This window comes from Onychomys torridus, chromosome 22 (assembly GCF_903995425.1).
Source record: "Onychomys torridus chromosome 22, mOncTor1.1, whole genome shotgun sequence".
Taxonomy (NCBI): Eukaryota; Metazoa; Chordata; class Mammalia; order Rodentia; family Cricetidae; genus Onychomys; species Onychomys torridus.
The window spans coordinates 42,581,779-42,601,630 of NC_050464.1; the positions used below are offsets into that span (position 1 = coordinate 42,581,779).

General features: G+C 42.8%; 1 protein-coding gene across 1 annotated transcript in view; it reads right to left on the minus strand.

Moving 5' to 3' along the window:
* The window catches only part of Pole (DNA polymerase epsilon, catalytic subunit), a 54,721-nt gene that overhangs the window by 20,952 nt on the left and 13,917 nt on the right, over positions 1 to 19,852 (minus strand). Inside the window, exons 16-31 of the mRNA XM_036172476.1 lie at positions 19,639 to 19,746; positions 19,235 to 19,363; positions 19,053 to 19,155; positions 18,829 to 18,975; positions 18,332 to 18,477; positions 17,156 to 17,304; positions 15,442 to 15,534; positions 15,106 to 15,250; positions 12,853 to 13,010; positions 12,289 to 12,484; positions 9,731 to 9,945; positions 8,596 to 8,698; positions 7,819 to 7,899; positions 7,601 to 7,723; positions 787 to 996; positions 366 to 575 (exon numbers count right to left, since the gene is read on the minus strand). Coding sequence (XP_036028369.1) covers positions 366 to 575; positions 787 to 996; positions 7,601 to 7,723; positions 7,819 to 7,899; positions 8,596 to 8,698; positions 9,731 to 9,945; positions 12,289 to 12,484; positions 12,853 to 13,010; positions 15,106 to 15,250; positions 15,442 to 15,534; positions 17,156 to 17,304; positions 18,332 to 18,477; positions 18,829 to 18,975; positions 19,053 to 19,155; positions 19,235 to 19,363; positions 19,639 to 19,746 — 2,316 coding nt within the window. The remainder of the gene's footprint in view (positions 1 to 365; positions 576 to 786; positions 997 to 7,600; positions 7,724 to 7,818; positions 7,900 to 8,595; positions 8,699 to 9,730; positions 9,946 to 12,288; positions 12,485 to 12,852; positions 13,011 to 15,105; positions 15,251 to 15,441; positions 15,535 to 17,155; positions 17,305 to 18,331; positions 18,478 to 18,828; positions 18,976 to 19,052; positions 19,156 to 19,234; positions 19,364 to 19,638; positions 19,747 to 19,852) is intronic.

The following is a 19,852-nucleotide window of genomic DNA, read 5'->3' on the forward strand; positions in this document are numbered from 1 at the left end:
CACCTCCCAAGCAGCCTCCAGCCTTGCCCACATCCCCTCTAAGGACAGGACCCCTGTGACAGGGATAGGCGAGAAGGTGAAGGCCCCACCCTCCACCCCCACCCCAAGATAGGGTTTCTGTGCATAGCTTTGCGCCTTTCCTGGATCTCACTCTGTAGACCAGGCTGGCCTCAAACCACAGAGATCTGCCTGCCTCTGCCTCCCAGTGCTGGGATTAAAGGTGTGTGCCACTGCCGAAGACCAGCCTGCTGAAGGCATTTCTTATCTTTCATCTTATACTATAGGACTGGCTGCACACTCCCTCTTTTGAGCCCATAAAGGACTGCTCTCAACATCTTGCCACTCCCATGGATGAAGGCCCACACCTGTACAATCTGCCATGGAAGGTCCAGAATACTTCGGGCAGTCCGTCGCAAAAAGCTTCCCAGCGCTGTGGCAGGTCCCTCTCGGATAGCCCCAAGCCTTGGCACATCCTCTGTTGACTCTAGACGTTGCTTCTTCCTGCGGGCCAGGCGCTGCTGGGCCTGTAGCTGCCACTTTTTCTTGTGGAACCGGAGCCAGACCAACCACTCTTCCTGGGACAGACAACAATGCACAATTGCTAACACCTTTCTCCAACAGCTTGCTTTTTATTCCTAAGCTTCAGGAGTTTCAAATGCTCTTCAACACTTAGGCATTTCTGCAGCTTTTTCCAGGGTCAGGATTTGCCTTAGGATCCCTGCACTATGTAGCAGACCTCTACGAGACAACTTTCCCACATCCCTTTCTGGCTTCCTTGTTTCTTACTTGGGTGGTTCCAAGGGAGGGAGGCTGCCCCAAGACCTCTTTCCAAGGCACAGTTAGTGCAATATCCTGAGACTCTTCTTGGCTCTCCCAGACTCGCTTCCTCTTAGTAGCAACTGGGACTGCAGAGTGGTATGGCTTTGTGAGTCCAAAGTCCTCGATGTCTGGAGTGCAGACACTCAGATTGCTTTCTGAAGCCTGTGCCATCACAATCTGGGGAGACACAACCAAGACTTATTAATTCAGAATCTCAATCTGGTAAATTCTATCACAGAATTCTAACACTGAACATCTGTTGAAATGGGCTGTTAACAGACTAACACAACTTAAAAAAAAAGAGGATCTCAATATATAGCTTGAAACTCTCTATGTAGACCAAGCTGGTCTAGAACTTCCAAAGATATGCCTGTCTTTGTTTAGAAGCATTGGAATTAGATCATTTGTCTTAATTCTCCAAAGGAAGCTGTCCATTCTAAGTTTTCCAATTATTTATTAGAGAATGGTAATTCATTCAAAAGATGTATTGGTGAGTCCTTTTTACAAGGTTGTTTTGAGTCAGAGCTGAGGTTTTAACATAGTTAATGTAAGCATAAAGGGAGGAAAGAAGAGGGCACTTAGGAAAACAACATCCACCCAAATGTGAGTGTTTCCCAAGACAGAATTGTTTTAGTGGCTCTTTTTCATTTTTTTGATAGGATAGCACTCTATAGCTCAGGTTGGCTTTGAACTTAGGATCCTCTTGCCTCAACCCACCCAGTAGCTATAATTACAGGTCTACAACACCAGAACCAGCTAAGAATAAGTGTTCTCTCATTATTATTATTATTAATTATTTCATTAGTGTTTCGTCTGCATGCATGTCTGCATATCACATATGTGCCTGGTGCCTGTGGAGGCCAGATGTTAGATTCCTTAGACTGGAGTTATGGATGGTTTTAAGTTGCAGTGTGGGTGTTGGAACTTGAATCAGATCCTCCCGAAGAGCAGCTGACAATATAATATTGCAAAAATAACTCTTACATTTTAAAATAACTCTTACATTTTAAAAGACTGGCACTTTTGCCAGACCTCACAGCCAAAATTTAGTAATATGCCTTGAGGTTAATTAGAACAAGACTGCTAGCCTACTGTAACTGTTGATCCTGCTTTTAAGAGAGCAATATAAATGTAACAATTAACCTTAGTTGCCTTGAATTTCCCATGTAACCAACTTTTATAACTTAAGCTAATGCATAACTATAATCTTAAATCAGGTACTCTTCCATGTCCCTGACCCAGATAATACAAATTTACCATTTGCTGAAAGCAGCAAATATAGAAGTTGAAAGCCACTTCCTAAAATCTACCAAAGACTGAAAGCATCCATTTATGGATACTGGTTGATAAACAATGATGTTTATTATCTGTGTTAGTTGGTGCTTTGTAAAACTGTTAAATATTTCTATAAAGTACTCCATTCCTTCCCCATGTAATACTTTCTATGCTGTTCAACAAATACAGAAAAAAGCCCTTTGTTAGGGACAGATACACAGAGGCAGATACCATTCGTACAGACCAATAGACAGAAACAGACAGACATACACAAAGACAGACAGACACCAGGGACAAACAAATTTCTAAGACAGACTTTATTGCACAGATTCAGACTCATACAACAGAAAGACAGGATGGAAGACACAAAAAGCATGAAGTAGAGAATTCATGTATGAACTAGCTCATGGTTAAGTGACTCCAAGGGGAAGTGATTTTATTTCTTTCCTTAATTCAACACCAAAGCATTATTGGTGACCTGGAGTTAATCACTAATGCACACAATCTGAGCAAGCAGCGTATGCTCTTACATGTTGAGTCATCTCTCTAGCCCCTAATTATTGAGCATAAGATTTTACTTGTGCATTAAATGTAGCTATTTAAAAATCTAGTTAGAAGGCTAGAGAGATGGCTCTTCTCATCTCTGTGGCACCAGGCATGCATATCATGCACATATGTACATTTAGGCAAAATACTTATACACATTAATTTTATAGTTTTACTAGTTTGTGATGTACTCATTTATCAACTGAGTTTATGTTAAAATTTTCCAAAATGATTGTCAGTTTTTCTTTTATTTCAGAAAAACATTTTTTAAACTTCAGGAAAATTTTTGGTTGAATTCAAGGAATATATGATTGCTAGAATTATATATTCTATATATATTGTATAGTGAATCACTATATATCATTATATAATGAATCAAGACTTGTAGAGACACAAGATGGCTCAGTAGGTTAGTAGGCCTCTAAATTTGACAACCCGAGTTTGATTTCCCAAGCACTCTTCACAGACATACAACACACATATATATAGAAGTAAATAAATAATGCAATAATTTAAGAGTCCTGCCAATGACAGGAAGATTAAGATTTGCTGCCAGGCATGGTGGCACAGCCCTTTAATCCTAGTACTCAGGAGGCAGAAGCAAGCAGATACTGAGTTCAAGGCCAGTAAGGTTTATAATAGTGACACCCTGTCTTAAAACATATTTATTTATTTTGAGACAGAGTTTCTTTGTGTAGTCCTGGCTGTCCAGAAACTTGCTCTGTAGACCAGGCTGACCTCAAATCAGAGATCTGCCTGCCCGTCTCCTGAGATACTGGGTTAAAAGCATGTGTCACCACTGCCTGGCAGATTCCAGAATTTTTAAATACTATGCTTATGCTTGCTAATATAAAAATATTTATATTGTTCACTTAAAATCCCTGCACTCAGGAGAGTGAAACAAGACCAGCTTCTGCTACACAGAGGGTTAAAGACCAGCCTGGCCTAAGGCCTTGTCTGAAAAATTAAAATAAGCCAACATGGTAGCATATGACTTTAAGCCTAGAACTCGAGAGGCAGAGGCAGGCAGATCTCTGAGTTTGAGGCCAGTCTGGTCTACAATGGGAGTTCCAGGACAGCCAGGGATATACAGAGAAACCCTGCCTTGAGAACACACACACACAATCTATTTCAGGAATTGTCTATTATTGAGTCTCTAAACATTCTGGCTGATAGCTCACTTTTACTTTTGTTTTGAGATACAGTGCATCATACTATACTCCAACCTGGCCTTGAACTCATATTCACCTTCCCATCTCCGCCTCCCAACTACTAGGATTATAGGCATAAGACATTATCATAACTAGCTATCTTCTAATTTTTAACCCAAAAAACTTTTCTTGGGGTTGATGGCTCAGCAGTTAAGAGCTTTTCCAGAGGACCTGGGTTCAATAACCAGGACACACATGTTGGCTTACAACCATCTGTTAACTTCAGTTTCAGGGAATCCAACACCCTCTTCTTGCCTCCATGGTACTAGGCATGTAAGAACCTCATATATATATACATATATACATATATACATACATACATATATGTATATATGCAGATAAAAATACGACATACATAAAATTTTTAAAAAATATATCTTAAAATTTATGAGCCTGAATATAGTCATTATGAGACCATTAGTTCAGCTCCTTGTGAGCTGCCTTTTTTTTCTTTATGGTTCTCAGTTGTTCTTTTGCAGAGCTGCCAGCTTAAGTCATGCTGGGATCAAGAAAAATGGGCCTTGGCGATTCATGTTCCTGGAGTTGTATCCATGCCAGTGGATGCCCACACACTCCAGAAAAGAATTTGACATCACTGCTGCCATTGTTGCTGTTATAGTAGTGGCGGCCACTGCTGCTACTGTTTCTGGGATTACCGGTTACTACAGCTAGCACAGTGGAGACCCTGGCAGCAAAAGTAGCTAATCTTTCATTCTATTGGGCATGACAAATTTAATTCATTAGTTATATATATTTTGATTGGCTTTGAAAATTATAAATTTATAAACTCAAGTTCCATTTGCTTTTGGGATACCATCTTACAAGGACTCCAATTTGCAGTAAGGCTTGTTAAGGAAGGGAGTGGCTCAGTTGCCTTTAGCCTACTGGCTATGGGTGGGTTAAGACTTCTGTTGGTCTTTTCTGTGTCGAACACACAGATTGCAAGCCCAGCACCACTTTGAGATCTTTGGCAGCAGTTAACTCTGCAGCTCATATACGATTGAGCCTGTATGATAATGAGTATTCAGAGATGGGTAATGCCTGGGGGGCACTCACCAACCTAAGGCAGAGCGCCTGTGTGGCCTTGGCAGGTGTCTCTATGATGGCCTGTTGACATCCCATGCAACCTAAGTCAGAAGCTAATTTTTAGTAAAAGGGGGGACCTGTAGGGCCCTGGCCCCCATTTTGGGTAACTGTTGCCTTGCTTGTTGACCTTGACCTTGATATCCTCCCTATGCTAATTCCCTGCCTGTGTATCCTGCATATTGGGCATTAACAGCTTAGATGCAAGATTGTAAAACATTGGTAGCTAACTTCTGCCCTCTGGGGTTCTCCCATTGTGCTGTAAGCCTGTATTTAAGACCTCTTCCCTCTTTCAATAAACAGTATTTGGCATTAAAAACAAACAACAACAAAAAACAGTGTGTGTGAGACAGAGGAGCGAGGATGATTCCAAGTGCTGGATCTAAGCAAAGGAAGGAAATTATTGAGATGGAACTCCTAGGGATGTGGAGACTGGGGGTGACATCTGGTGATGCCTATCAAGAGTTGTTTTGTTGGGCATGGTGGTTCATGCCTGTAATCTCAGTCCTTGGGAAGCAGAGGCAGGTAGATAGATATCTGAGTTTGAGTCAAGCTTGGTCTATGTAGCAAGTTCCAGGCCAGCCAGAGCTCCATGATTGAGATCCTGTCTTCACAAAAAGGTTTTGTTTTGTGACAGGGTCTCATGTAGCCCAGGCTAGCCTTTAAGTCCTAATTCTCCTACCTCCACCTCTCCAGTATATATCACACATACTTTCCATACTCCCATGCTCTGCTATTAACTATTTGGGTGAATAGTAGCTCAAAAATCAGGGCTCGGCAAACAATACAACTTTTGAGTTTTACACGCAGCACAAGAGAAAACATTTGCAAAGGTGTTATCACTGCTAAAGGTGGTTTCTGATTGGCTAAACCTCTGGAGTAGGACTGTGCTCTGAGTTTATGGGAGCCATTAGACTGAGGCAGTGTAGTCCAGTGGCCTGCCAGTCTTTTTAGCATGCCAAAGATTAGTTTGCACCTCATTTCTAAATGTCCAATACTAATTCTGAAATCCAGTTTTTGTTCTTTTTTTCAAATTGAACAGAAGGAGATTGTTTAGATAATGCATGTAGGCAATCCCAGCACCCAGGAGGCAGTGACAGGAAAATTGCAGTTTTGAGACTGAAAGGGAAAAATCAGTAGCCATCTTGAGAGATGCTCCTCCTCCCCCACCCCACCCCCAAAGGTGTTTGCTGACCAGCAGTTTTAGAAGTGATCAGAAGTTGAACTTATAAGGCTGGGACAATAAATCTATGTATCCTGGACTTGGCAAAACAAGATATGGGGAGTAATGGGCTCAAGTGACCAGAAGTTGAACTCAGAGGATAGTAGGACTGAAACAATAAATCTGAATGTATATATCCTGGATTCAACATAGGGAGTAAAAAATGTATGTCTCTGTAGATACTCTGAATTCTGTTAGCCAACAGTAGTAACCTCATGCTTATAGTTCAGCCAGTAACTTCAAAACACTGCCTCAACCCTACCTGCCTCGTCCAATCCCAAGCTGCATGTAAACCTTTCCTATACAAACTCCTTAAAGTGAGTGCTCAGGGCTGTTCTCTTCCACCTGCTGTGTCGGATGTTGGATGCGGACCAAGCCCGAGCTTGTTATCAATAAACCCCTTTGTGTTTTGCATCGGGGGAAAAATGTTTTTTGTTTTTGTTTTTTTTCAAGACAAGGTTTCTCTGGGTAGTTTTGGTGCCTGTCCTAGATCTCGAGCTGTAGACCAGGATGGCCTTGAACTCACAGAGATCCACCTGACTCTGTCTCCCGAGTGCTGGGATTAAAGGCCTGCGCCACCACTGCCTGGCTAATTTTTTTAAGATTTATTTATTATGTATACAGTGTTCTGCCTGCATGTGTGAAGAGGGTGCCAGATTTCATTATAAATGGTTGTGAGCCACCATGTGGTTGCTAGGAATTGAACTCAGGACCTCTGGAAGAGCAGCCAGTGCTCCGAACCGCTGAGCCATCTCTCCAGCCCCTCTACCTCTAATTTTAGCTATACTGTTTCTAAAAGATTAATTTTTAATTTTGTGTATGTATGTGTGAGTATATGGCATGTGTATGCAGGGGTCTGCAGAAGCCAGAAAAGGGTGTTGGATTCCCTGGGGCTGGAGTTTCAGGTGGGTGTAAGCCACCAGACATGGGTACTGGGAACAGAACTGTGTCCCGTGAAGAGCAAGAAGGGATCTTAGCAGATGAGCATTTCCAGCTTCTTACCTATATTTTTCATTGTGCAGACTTCAGTGTGTCTCCAGGAAAGACTTTCATTTTATTGAGAAAACTGAAATCTACAGTAGTAATTCAGTTCAGGTCACTATGTCTAATTTGCATACCTCATCATTTACATATAAATGAGTTCTTCATACTTACTTGATGACTCATAATCTGCTTCCTATTATATAAAATGACACTGGAGGGCACTAATAAGTAAGGTACCACAATACACACTTTTAGAGATTAAAAAGTCTCTTTGGAGGTATACCGTATTGGGAAATTATGAGCCAGGCAGGGTGGCACATGCAGGGGCAGGATCCCTGTGACTTCATGGCCAGCCTCATCTATATAGGGCTACATAGAGAGACCCCATCTCAAAGACAGAACAAGGAAAATTTATGCATAGCAGCTTGTAGACATTGGTACACTGTGTCCTGTGTGTTACCTGTCTCTTTCCTTCAAGGACAAAGAGCTCACTGATCTTCTTTTGCTTGTAGACATCATTCTTTTCTAGCAGTTTTTTATGCAGCCAGTCTGGGTGTTTGACACGTGGAACTGGGTTCTTTACCTAAGTGAAGACGATACAGATCAGAAAAGAAAGAAAGTCTTACGTGGGTCTGCTGGTGATTAGGTGTAGAGTGGTATCCCTGGCTTTTGTCTCACCTGCTGCAGAGCTGCAGGGATGGTGATGATTTTCTGGATGGCACTTCCTAGCCGCTCTATGTAGTAGTCCCAGTCCAGAATCTGCACGCACAAAACATGAGAAGCAGCAATTGTCTACATTGTAAAATGCCAATAATTACTAAATACATGTGTCTCACTTCATCTTCTAGAAACTCCATGCTCATTTTAGAGGTAGAAATTTGGGAGAGCTTAATGAGACTATAGGATCATGAAACAGTGGATGGTTAAGATATTACCTCAGTCTTATTCTATCCAAGAGCAGTTTCAAGGCTTCCCTAGCATTAGCTTCCTGATATTCTAGCCTAGTGGTTCTCAACCTTCCTAATACTGTGACCCTTTAATACAGTTCCTCATGTTGTGGTGACCCCCAACCATGAAATTATTTTCATTACTACCTCATAACTGTAATTCTGCAACTATTATGAATGATAATGTAAATATCTATGTTTTCCAACGATCTCAGGAGACCCCTACCTACCACAAGTCAGAAAAGAGGAAGTCATAAGTAAAGCCATAACTGAGTCACATAATGCAGGTCAGGTACATTCTACTCTGACTAGCTTTTTTTCTAAATGTTTAATAGTACAAAAATAGCTAGCAGGTGTCAATATGGCTCAGTAGACATAGGCACTTGTCTCATGACCTGACTTAGATTTTTGGCACCCACATGATGGAAGAGAACCAGTTCCTGTTAAGTTATCCTCTGATCGCCACATGTGTGCCCCTCTTCCCCCAATAAAAATAATTGGCACTCACTGTGCGAATATCAAAGTCTTGAAGTGATGAACTCTTTAGCCATTTCCGCAGAAAATGTTTCCTCACTGTAGGCTCTGCTTGGAAAATGGCAAGTGGAATGGCCCTAGGTTAGGAAAACAAACATAAACATATCTAATAATAAACAATGCAAATCCTGCTATAACTCTTATCAAACGTACATGGGATAAAGACTCTGTACACACTTACATGATCTTTATAACATTGAATGATTAAGTAATACTTTATCATATTAAAACACTTAGGCTAGGGTTGGGGATTTAGCTCGGTGGTAGAGTGCTTGCCTAGCAAGTGCAAGGCCCTGGGTTTGGTCCTCAGCTCCGAATAAACAAAACAAAACAAAACAAAACAAACAAAAAACAAAAACACTTAGGCTAGGAGCTAGGGAAGTAGCTCACTGGTACACTATTTGCTTATCCTATGTAAGACTCTGGGTTCCATCCTCAGAAACATAAAACAGAACAAAATATAAGGACAAGGGGGAAAAGGAGGGAGAAGAGAAACACATGAATGGATAAAGAAAATATGGCATAGGCATATATGCACAATGGAGTTAATTATATTCTTAGCCCATTAAGTGTTTTACTCAGTGATAAAGAAAAATGAAATTATGTCCTTTACAGGAAAAAAGATGGGATTGAAGATTATGTTAAGAGAAATGACACAGAAAGATAAATACTGCATGTTTCTTTCAACATACAGCATCTAGATTTAAAAAGAAGTCATTAAAGTACAAAGGAGCCTATTAGGGAAAATGAACAACAGTGGGGAATGTGGTGGTTTGAATGAGCCCCCATAGACTCCTATCTGAAAACTTGGTCTCCAGTTGTAACTGTCTGGGAAGGATTAGGAGGTGTGGTCTTGATGGGGCAGACTTTGAGGTTTCAAAAGACTCTCCATTCCCAGGTATCACTGGACAATGAACCCTTTGTTACCCACTGGGCTTACATGTGTGTACCATCATAATGATCATAATGGTTCCCCCTCCCCACCAGGACACAGTCTCTTTTAAGTTGCCCAGGATGGCCTGGAACTCAAAATCTTCTGGTCTTAGCCTTTTGTGTACTGGGATTACAGGCATGTACCCATCTATTCAACTCTTTAAGGAGGCTTTTACCTCTCAGTGACAGGAGACCCCTCTGGCTTTCGGGAGATGATATAGCGACAGCTTAGTCCAGCATCCTTGACCATTTGGTCTCCCAAGAATTCAGCCAGTCGCTTTGCTGTGCTGATGGAAGTAGACTTCTGCTCCCCATAATCTTCTAGCTTCCGAGACATGGAACGGTTCTCAGAAATCAGCTCAAACAATTCAGAATCAGGCATATTAGCAGCCTGGAGAGGAACAACAGATGCCAGGAAGATGAAGGCCATACTCACTTCAATTCTATAGGATGGTATCATTTTCTGCCCTAAAACTGAAGGCACGCTTAGGATTTCCCAAAGGGTTGAGTAATGTCATTAAAAAGAGAGAGAGACAGAGAGAAAGAGAGAGATTGTCGACCTAGCGCCCTTGGTTAGAGTCCTAGCACTAAGTATTTGTGGGATGGGGCAGTGGATCTCTACTGCCAAATCTGACAATCCGAGGTTTTGTTTTTGAATATAAAATTTGTGTATAGGTGTTTTGTCTGAATGTATGTCTGTGCTCTACTTGTGTGCCTTATGAATATGGAGGCCAGATGATGGTGCTGGATTTCCTGAAGCTGAAATTACAGACCATTTTGAGCTGCCATGTGGGTGCTAGGACTCAAATCCTGGTCCTCTTAACCACTAAGCCATCTCACCAGCCCTTGAGAATCTGAATTTGATCCTCCAGAACCTACATGATGTAAGAAGAGAACTGTTTCCTACAAGTTTTCCTCTGACTTCCACATGTACACTGACATATGAGTGTCCCCCAACCTATAATGCCATAGGGAAAAAAGGCACATAAAACTCTAACCTTTTATCTTATTAAGTTGTGTACAAACTATCAAGAAATATGTATGAGCAGTAAGTGTCAAAGCCATATAGTATGGGGAATAATTATGCCCAAGACAGAAGACATGATGACATCTGTCCAAAAGGATTGAAGTTCATGTGACACTGGTTGGAACAACGGGATTCTGAAACTTCCTCACCAATGGAAATGTGCAAACAGATGGAATGGTAAGTTGCCCATAACATACAACATTACAGAAACAGTCAAACAGTCTGAGGCAGGACTAAAGGCAAGGTTTCACTGCCCTGTATTCCCTCCTTTCCTTCTTTTGTAATGCTGGGGAGGCAGAAGCAGGTGGATCTCTGAGTTCAAGGCCAACCTAGTCTACATACCAAATCCCAGGACAGCTAGGGCTATACAATGAGACTCTTATCTTATCTTTGATCCCAGCACCTTCGAGGCAGAGGCAGGTGGATCTCTGAGTTGAAGACCAGCCTGGTCTACAGAGTGAGTTCTAGAGTAGCCAGGACTACACAGAGAAGCCCTGTCTTAAATCCTCAACCCCGATCCCACCCCACGCCCTGCCAGAAAGAAAAAAAAACCAGGTCCAGCAAAATGGCTCAGCAGGTAAAGGTACTTGCCACCAAGTCTGAGGGCTTGCAAGTTCAATTCTCAGCACACACGGGGGAAGGAAAGAACTTACTTCCATAAGTTGTTCTCTTACACACATACACACACACACACACACACACACACACACACACACACGCTCACTCACAAAACAAACAAACAAACAAACGTAATTTTAAAAAAGAAGCTGAAGAGAAGATAGCTCAACAGTTGTTAAGAGCATCTCTTACAGAGGACCCAGGTTTGGTTCCCAGAACCTACATAGCAGTTTACAACTGCCTTGTAATTTCACTTAGAGGAGATTTGATGCTGTGGGATGTCTTTCTGTATGCTGTAGTTGCTCTGATTGGCTGATAAAAATAAAATGCTAATTGGCCAGGCAGGAAGTATAGGCGGGGTGAGCAGACCAGGAGAATGCTGGGAAGAAGGGCAGAGTCAGGAGATGCCACCACCGCCAGGAGAAACAAGATGTGAAAATACAGGTAAAACCAAGGAACATGGGGTGATTTATAGATTAATAGAAATGGGTTAAGTTATAGGAGCTAGCTAGTGAAAAGCCTGAGTCATTAGGCCATACAGTTTGTAAGTAATATAAGCCTCTGTGTGTTTAATTGGGTCCGAGAGGCTGCAGGACCGGGTGTGACTCAGGAAAACTTTGGCTACAATCTGATGCTGTCTTCTGGCCTCTGAGGGCATAAGATACACACACACACACATACAGGCAAAACACACATAGAACAAATAAAAATGCTGGGCAGTGGTGGTGCATGCCTTTAATCTCAGCACTTGGGAGGCAGAGGCAGGCAGATCTCTTGGGAGTTTGAGGCCAGCCTGGTCTACAAATCGAGTTCCAGAACACCCAAAACTGTTACACAGAGGAACCCTGTCTCCAAAGACTTCAAATCAAAGATACTGATTTGATAATTGGCAAGTTTTCCTTTGATTATTCCTTTATCATGCTGGCACTCCACGAACCTGGGGAATTTTAGGGTACCAGAGCTAAGGAAGCCAGAGTTCCTCAGTGACCCAGACTCACCTGTTACCTGGTTCTCTAAGACCCTAGGATTTAAGTCTGATTCCTGAAAGACACTCCTGAGAGATAGCTGGGGAGGCAAGTGGAGCCTTACCTTGCTATACAGCACGTCGAGCCAGTAGTCAGCCACCTTGGCCACAGAGCCATACACTTCCTCCAGTGTGCTGCCCTTGAGGAAGGCCTCAAACACTGAGGACTGGAATATTTTAATTAGCTGTAACTCCCCTCGGCGTTTCACCTCAAAACCTTTCAGTTCAGCCAAGGAACCATCTTCATTAAATACAGCGTATCTGAAAAGCAAGGGAGGCACCACAGAGAAATGACCCTCAGGGTGCTGGGTGATTTCTGTCTCCCCTCTGCCTTCCTTCTTCACTGCCTGGCCCTCTTGTCATCTTTGAGGCAGCAAGCAGAACTCTACCCTTAGGTTGATGCTTTAGCAAACAGGAATGCATTAAAGGCCCAATGCTCACAGAACCAGAGTAGATCAGGGTGTGAAGGCTGGCACATCAGCATCTAATTTTTCCCCCCAAATTGAGTAAATAAAACAAATAACAAAAAAACAAAAAACCACCCAGTTTGTTCTCATTTTGGCTCCAAGTCCATTTTCTCTCCTAAGTCCTTAAGTCTTGTCCAAAATATAAGGCTCTGAGATTCCTACCTCTTCTTCAGTTTCTTGCCTTCTTCCTTAGAGGCTGGGAGTATCATAGCAAGGTATGGTCCATCAACTTCAAAAAAGATGCTGTTCTCAGAGCGGGTGACATAGGTGAGTGAGGAAGGCTCTGTTAGTTCCTGATACTGGTGGTTGGTGAAGCCTTCCTAAGAACCAATAACAAGAAAGGCAACCTCACTGCTAAGGGCTCACACCCAGGAAACACCTCCTCTCCTCAGGGAGTCTGTGGGCCAGCAAACAAGCTCTACCACACAATGGACGTAACTGGTGGTTTTGACACACACAGCAACACACCAAGTCCCAAGTGTAATTTGTAAGATTTGGGTTGCATGTTATGTTTTCATATATATGACCCTCAGTGAAAGGCAAAAAGATAGCACAAAAACACATCAAGAGTTGCCAGTGTTTCAGTAGGTGAGAGACGCTCCTTGAAGAAATGCTTGACTCCAAGGCTAAGACAGGAAAATACAAGTAAGACTGGAGTATCTTATAGTACCAACTAAGAAAATGCTCCAAACCCAAGATCCAAAATAGGAAACAAGTGTGTGTCCTTGTGGACAGCAAGGAACAAATTGAGCAAGAAAAGACTTGGAGGATGATACTAGATTATCATCCTAAGTTTAAAAGATGCCCATGAATCCACACTGCTGTAAACCAATCAATGAAGAAGCAGTAACAACTGTCTGTTACAGAATTCCAATGATCAAGCAGAAGGAATGGGATAAACAGCAAACTGCCATGAAGAAACACCAGCACAGGAAACTGACAGTGGTATAGGTGATGCTATTGATACCTGCAAAAGTCAGGAGTTATAAAGTTTAAGGAGCATTTCAAAACATGCCTTCATGATATTTGTTAATTACTGTGGTGGCTCTAACACATGCCCAGATGCTCCTTGATGCTCATTCCTTCAGGGAAGACAGTGACCCTTGGGCATGATTATTAAATAAAGAATAGCATGTGACCAGGGAGTTGGGGTACCTCCTTGTGGAGACACCAGGCTGATGTGGACAACCTGGTGATAGAGCCTATGCCCCACAAGATGAGGAAGTGATGATCAGGCATCATCCTCATATTCCTCCAAGGAAACCCAAATAACAATTAGCCTTATAATGAGAACTCCAAATAGATAGCAGAAAACAAGATTCCAGACCAGAACAAAGACCAAGGCACTGTCCAGGTTAAAGAGGACACAGTGTGAGCACCTGGAAGTGGGGACTCCAAATATGTAGTTTAGTTATAGGACATATACCAACATACATTTCTTCATTTTGATAACTGCACACTTTAGGCAGATGTTGACATTAGGGGAAGCTGCCTGAAAGACAAAAAGTTCTCTGCACTATTTGTGTGTGGTGTATGTTGTATGAGTCATGTGGAAGCTGTGCTGACGCTGGATGTCTGCCTCAACTGTTCCCCACTTTATTTTATTTATTTATTTATTTATAGTTTTCTATTTTTTTTTTTTGAGACAGGGTTGCTCTGTGCAGTTTTGTGCCTTTCCTGGAACTCACTCTGTAGCCCAGGCTGGCCTCGAACCACAGAGTTCCGCCTGGCTCTACCTCTCAAGTGTTGGGATTAAAGGCGTGTGCCACCACCACTCAGCTATTTATTTATTTATTATTTTTGAGACGTGGTTTCTTTGTGTAGTCCTGGCTGTCCTAGAACTCAGAGATCTGCTTGCCTCTGCCTCCCAAGTGCTGGGGTTAAAAGTGTGCACCGCCACTGCCCGGCTTGCCCCACTTGTTTTTTAAGATAGGGTCTCCCATTGAACCCTGAATTCATCAATTTGGTTAGGCTTGCTGGGCAATGATCCCCAGGCATTAACCTTTCCTTGTGTCCCTGAGCCAGCACAGGGACTAAATGGTTGCTGACATGTTCAGCTTTTACGATGGTGCTAGGGATCCCAACTCAGGTCCTCATGTTTGTGTGACAACCACTTTACTGAACCATATCCCCACCCTTTTTTGGTACCATCTTTGAGACTTTTGTCTAAAGTTCAAAACTGTTTTAAAATAAAAGAGCAGAAGTAGTATGGTTCTGTGAAAGTGAAAGAAATTTTCTTTGCAACCTGAATCTAACAGTCTGATAGTGACAGCTGAGGAATTAGGAAAAAGAGCATCACAGATGGGTGGTTTTGTGCGGGGCCAAAGATGTCACCAGCTGTAATCTTTCTAAACAGCCACACTGGGAACAGGCCAGACGTCAAAATGGTATGTTTTTTCCTGCAGACCCACTCACCTTGACCATGATGTTCAACATGGCACCAGGATAGGAGATGGTCAATTTGGGTTTCTTCACATTGGTTGTCTTGATGACAAAATTTTCAGGAAAACTATTGGGTAGGACACACCATATTCCATCTGTGTCCAGTTCTAAGGGCCTCCTTCAAAGAAAGGAGTGAAGTTCATGGATACAGGGTCATGTCCACAAGTCCTTAGAAGCCACAAGTGTCGAATATCTCAAATATGATAACATCAAACCCAGTTCTGTCTTCCCAGTCTTTATGATTTCCTATTACTGCCCCTCCCATGCCCCTATGGTGCAAGCCCTGCAGCCAACCCAGGCCACACTCACCCGATTTGCTCAATCAGCTCTCTTGCCTGGGTGATGATGTTGGCTCCTGTGAAGCAGACAATACCAGCCATCTCCATGGAGTACCAGCGAGCCCTGGAAAGGACAGCCAAAAGTCTATGGTGAGCAGGATTGACGGGAGGCTCCCTCCACAGGGAATCAGGAGGGGCAAAAGATTCCCAGGAGATGATGGAAGCAGCCAAACATATTTGAAGCAGGACAGAACTAAGGTGGAATTTGGCTTTGTCCTGAGGGTACTTCTATCCCTAGTTTAGGGTGGCCAGTGTGGCTCAAGAAAGTTATGGAAGGGTTAACATGCCATCACATATCAGTTCACAATCCCACTCTACTCCTACACCTTTTTCATTCTTGTCATAGCTCTTCCCAAATCCTAAGCCCATATCTAGACAGTCAGCCTGCCAGCTCATCCTACCTACCACCTCATTCTCTGGGCTTAGACCTCTTCCTTGTTCTCTCTCCATTCTGACCCAGCAGCATTTAGCATATCCATTCTCATTAAAAACCAACAAATGGGGAGCTGGCTCAGCAGTTAAAAGCACTGGCTGCTCTTCCAGAAGACTTGTGTTAAACTCCCAGTGCCCACATGGCACCTCACAGCTGTCTGTGACTCCAGTTCCAGAGGATCTGACATCTTCATACAGACATACATGTGAGCAAAACACTAATGCAAATGCACATAAAATAAGAATAAATACATTATTAAAAGTGTTAAAACAAAACAAAACAAAAACAACAAATAAGCTGGGTGGTGGTGACACACACTTTTAATTCTAATATATAGGAGGCAGAGGCAGACAGATCTCTCTGAGTTCCAGGACAGCCTGGTCTACAGAGTTAGTTCCAGGACAGCCAGGGCTACACAGAGAAACCCTATCTCAACCTGACCTCCCTCCCCCTCAAACAAAACCAACCAACCAACCAACCAAACCCCAAAAAACAAATAGGAATGGTAAAATGGATCAGTAGGTTGATGTTCTTGTTACCAAGCTTGATGACCTAAGTTTAAAACAATGTACCTACATGGTGGAAAGAGAGAACTGACTCTCCAAAGCTGTCCTCTGACCTTTACATGAACACTGTAGTATGCTCATGCCTACACCCATACCCACATTTTAAAAACCCCAAACATACAAACACAATCGGATACGACCTAATCAACCCCTATCAGTTCTCTTTCCTTTTCTACAGAGCTACAGGTTAACAGCACCCTTTTCTTCTATGTTCCCGAACATTCAATTGACTTGTTTCTTCCTAGAACAGTCACCACCTTGGCTGTGAGACTTCAGTCGTCAGTCAAGTTCTATGCCCTTCATTGGTCATTCCTCTGCCCACCCCTTAAGTAATCTGATGCTATTAAACATTACCTAAAAGTCCTTCCCACTCTAGTGATGATACACTGACATAAAAAATGTCAAGATGAACAAATCTTATCTCCAGGCCATTATATTTAAATCAAGGTATCTAGCAGCAAGGCAACACCCAGATCCTTGAGCCAATGTGAACCCTACTCCCATGGACCCAATCCCAACTAAGCTTGTGTCACCAACATTTTGTAAGCTGGAAGAATACTCCCATCAATACACATTTATCTGCTGGCTTCGTCAATACCTGAAGACATCTCTAACTTCTTGCTTTTTGGCCATCACATCTTGCTCATTCCCTCCCTGTTTGTTCATTTACTGCATGTGGCCCATACCCTTTGCGCATGACATAGCCATAGAAGGAGTTGAGGATGCACTTGTGAGCCAGCTGCAGTGAATCATAAAGGATCTCCATGTTCTTGCAGCGCTTCACCTCCGATGCATCACCCACCTCTACAGCTGCTGAGAGCTTCTTTTTCCATACCTGGAAGTAAATTGGTGAACCTAAGTACCTTACAGCTTCTCTGATTTCAGCCCACAAAGGTCAACAAGTTTAAATTTTCAGTATTAAAACCTTTCAAATCTGGAGCTGGAGAGATGGCTCAGAGAGTCTTGCAGAGAACCCGTTTGTTCCCCAGTACCCACATGATGGCTCATGACCATCTGTAACTACAGTTCTAGGGGATCTGATGCCCTCTTCTGACCTCTAAGGCCATCAGGTATACATTCATACATACATACATGCAAGTAAAACATTTAAACACACATTAAAAAAAAAACCAAAAAAACAAAACAAAACAAAAACTAAAACAAAAATCCAAAGAAAAACTTTTAAATCTACAGAGAACTTGAGAAAAGACAAAGACCATTCTCTCTTTAGACTGGCCACCTGTTAATACCTTAGCACATTTCCTTTATTCCGTGTGCCATCTGTCCCCATATTCTTGTCATCATGATCTAGAAACAAAGCCAGTGGGGCAGTGGTGGCACACGCTTAATCATCCCAGGGGGAGCTCTGTGAGTTTGAAGCCAGCCTGGTCTACAGTGAGTTCCAGGACAGTCAGGGCTACACAGAGAAACCCTGTCTTGAAAAAATCAAGAAAGAGAGGGAGAGGGGGAGAGAGAGCAAGAAGAAAAAGACATTCACTTTATTCCTCTAAATCAGAGGGTTAAATACAGTGTATGTGGTGGTGGCCTTAGAGTCTATAAGGACTACTTACTGTTGTGCTGGGAAAGCAATCAACTCATGGATGTATCTAGTTCAGTCAGACTTATCAGCACAGCCAGTGTCTTTTGCAGGTGTGGCTCTACATAATTACTTCTGAAACAATTGATCAGCAGGGTTCCAAGGGCTTAGGCCATGACAATCAATCTCCACCCTTTCTGGCTAACAATCCTTTATGTTTATAGACAACTGTGCATTTATTATCCAAATGCATGTGGTAGCTTACAGGATGCCCACATACTACAGCTGTAGACCAATGTGTTTCCAGAGCCAAACAAAGACCCACCTTGTGCAGCCCTTTGAACTCATAGCGCCTGTCTCGGAAGGCACGAACTGTGTCCACATAAAACGAGTTTTCCCGCTGGCAGATGGTTGTCAGACGTTCTTCTACCTTGGTCATATGGATCTTCTTATAGGCTTTCCGGCAATAATCTAAGATAATTCAGAGTGTTGAAGTAGTAGCTGAGATCTTCCAGATAACAAAAGAGCAAGCTGGAACACAGGTATGCTCACTTTCCTAAGGTAACACAAATGAACGGAAAACCCAGACACACTGCTAATCATCATTGTAAAAGAGAACAGTCCTCAAGTACTAACAACTTGATACCAAAACAGTGACAAAGGTTACTTCCTGAGCATTTGCAAAGATGAAACAAAGAAAGGAACCCCCCAGAAAGAACATAATTTGAATCTAGAATTCTACTGCCCTGGAGCTGCATTGTGCCCATATCTCTGATCAAAGGAGCCACTGTTTGTCAAGCTGTGGCCTTGCCAAGTACTTACCTGCCAGCCTCCTCTTCTCATATTTAGCCTGTTCCTCACGGGACAGCTCGTGAAAGGCCCGTGCTGGCCCCTCTGGGAACAAAGGAGGAAACTTCTCTGACTCCAGCTGATGCTGGATTCGATGGTATTCACTGCGACTTGCTGGCACTGGAAAGGAGAGATTCCAAGATCAGAATCTAGGTCTGTCCTCTACTGAGCAGCAACCTTTAGGGCCTAACACTCACTGAATTCTCCCCTCCACTGCCAGGCCATCTTCCTCTGACAATTTGCTCCAGGCTTATTGAAGTCACAGGCAGCACAGGTGGCCTCATCCACTATGGCAGAAGGCTATAAGAGGAGGCGAGGGTCAGAAAACAACTTGGGTCTGCAAGAAAGATGATTATGTTGTGGGAAGTTGAGGTCTCACCTGCAGGCGGTTTGTAAGGATTATGTTAGGATACATGGCCCCAACATCTAGATGGTAGATGAGAGGGCATTCAATTCTGTTAGGAACATCTTTTAGGGAGGTGAGTTTGGCCTTAATCTGATCACACACCTATAGAGATGGGAAAAACAAGGGAACATTGGTGGTAGCACATGCCTTCAATCCCAGCACTTGAGAGGCAAACGTAGGGCCCTGTGCCGAAAACATAAACAAACAAACAAATAAATAAGGGGGGAGAGACTTAGGTATAATAAAAGATAATGAAGATAGAATAGCAGGTCTCAGAGGCAGTATGACAAAACCACATGAAGAGCCTGAGATGCTTTAGGCATATAAGAAAGAGCAGATCCAAAAATAGGCCAATTCACTGCCTCCTAGATGGGTACCTCTTGAAAGTTGGTGACTTGCTCCACAGGCACCTTCTCTTCTTCTTCAATGGCATGGCGCATAGTTTTCTCAACTCGTTGTAGCAGGAAATCAAAGGCTGCAGGATTCTAGTTTAAGAAAGGAAAGGGCACAGGTCAGATAGATCTTTAAATCTGCCTCCAGTGTGATACATGGCAGGATGTGCCAGAGAATGCTCTGTAAGTGTACTGAGTC